The 1,207-nt window shown below is 41.7% G+C and overlaps 1 protein-coding gene across 1 annotated transcript in view; it reads left to right on the forward strand.

Annotated features, from left to right (window-relative positions):
- The window catches only part of LOC108800122 (leukocyte cysteine proteinase inhibitor 1-like), a 7,498-nt gene extending 6,529 nt beyond the window's left edge, over positions 1–969 (forward strand). The window contains exons 2-3 of the mRNA XM_018572067.1: positions 456–557; positions 834–969. Of these exons, the coding sequence (XP_018427569.1) occupies positions 456–557; positions 834–962 (231 nt within the window). The 3' untranslated portion in view covers positions 963–969. The remainder of the gene's footprint in view (positions 1–455; positions 558–833) is intronic.
- The last annotated feature ends 238 nt before the right edge of the window (positions 970–1,207 follow it).

A 1,207-nucleotide genomic window follows, 5' to 3' on the forward strand; every position in this document is an offset into this window, starting at 1 on the left:
TAGTATGCCAGGAGATCTGACAACCCCCAATAGTATGCCAGGAGATTTGACACCCCTGGAAGTATGCCAGGAGATCTGACATTCCGACATTCATGGCAGTATGTCAGATGCTGAAGGTCTTTCAGCAAGTTTAGACCTGCAGTGGGCAGCAGGACCGGTGAGTATTCATTGCTTCCTTTGCAGGGATGTCTTTATTTCTATTTTTTCTTAATAGCAACAAAGTATATTCATTGTGAATCTCCACCTCCTTCCTCCAAACATAAAAAAATCCCATTCAGTCCTATATTTTATTCAGAGATAAATCATTTTAAAATGATCACAGTCTAATTTTTTTTTTAGGTGCACAACCTGTGCATAGGTCAGTCTCAGTCCGATCCTCTGCATCCATGACTGTGAGCGTAGGGGTCAATGTCTGGCTTGTGGAAAACCTCTGATGATGTGTTTCTTGTCTTCAGGTGAAAGGAGAGTTTATAAAGAAGACCGGACAGAACACCAGCGAATTTAAAGCAGTCCTCCTCTGTACTCAAGTTGTTGCCGGCACGAATTACATTGTGAAGGTAATGTTGTTGGTTTAAATGCAACATTATTGTCACAGACTGGGGCACATCGGCGTTTCTACATGTGCGCTAAGTCTCTGTACAGAGGAGCTTACACTCTACTGTGCTTGTGTCGTCCTTGGCCCACAAAAGTTCGCAGTCCAATGGAGCCGCTATAGTATCTCAGGCCTGGTATTCCTGAGATCCCACATAACAATATAACAAGAATATCAAGGAAAATATAAGAAAAGATAAAAGGTGTGATTGTTTCTTATGAATCTTTTTCTGTCTTTTTAGGTTAAGATTGGAGGTGACAAATATGTCCACCTCAAAGTGTTCGAACCCCTGCCTCATACAAACGAGGGACCGTCTTTGGTGTCTTACCAGCTGAATAAAAAAAAGGATGATAAATTGGAGATCTTCTAAGATGGAGACGAGAATGACAACAAGTCACTTATATCCTGAGTGATCCTCCTGTGCCCACCTATGTTCTGTAATCATCATCCCCAAGCCCTTCCCCTTACCACGGTGTCCCGGGAACTCTGAGAGAGCTATAAAAGGCAAATATATATCTGATGCACCTTTCTTTTTTTCATTGGTGATTTCCAAATAAAATTCCTTGTTATCTGTATGTAGGGCGGGATTTACCATTAGACACAAAAGGTTTGAGC

Source organism: Nanorana parkeri, unplaced genomic scaffold (genome assembly GCF_000935625.1).
Source record: "Nanorana parkeri isolate BGI_ZX_2015 unplaced genomic scaffold, ASM93562v1 scaffold1924, whole genome shotgun sequence".
Taxonomy (NCBI): Eukaryota; Metazoa; Chordata; class Amphibia; order Anura; family Dicroglossidae; genus Nanorana; species Nanorana parkeri.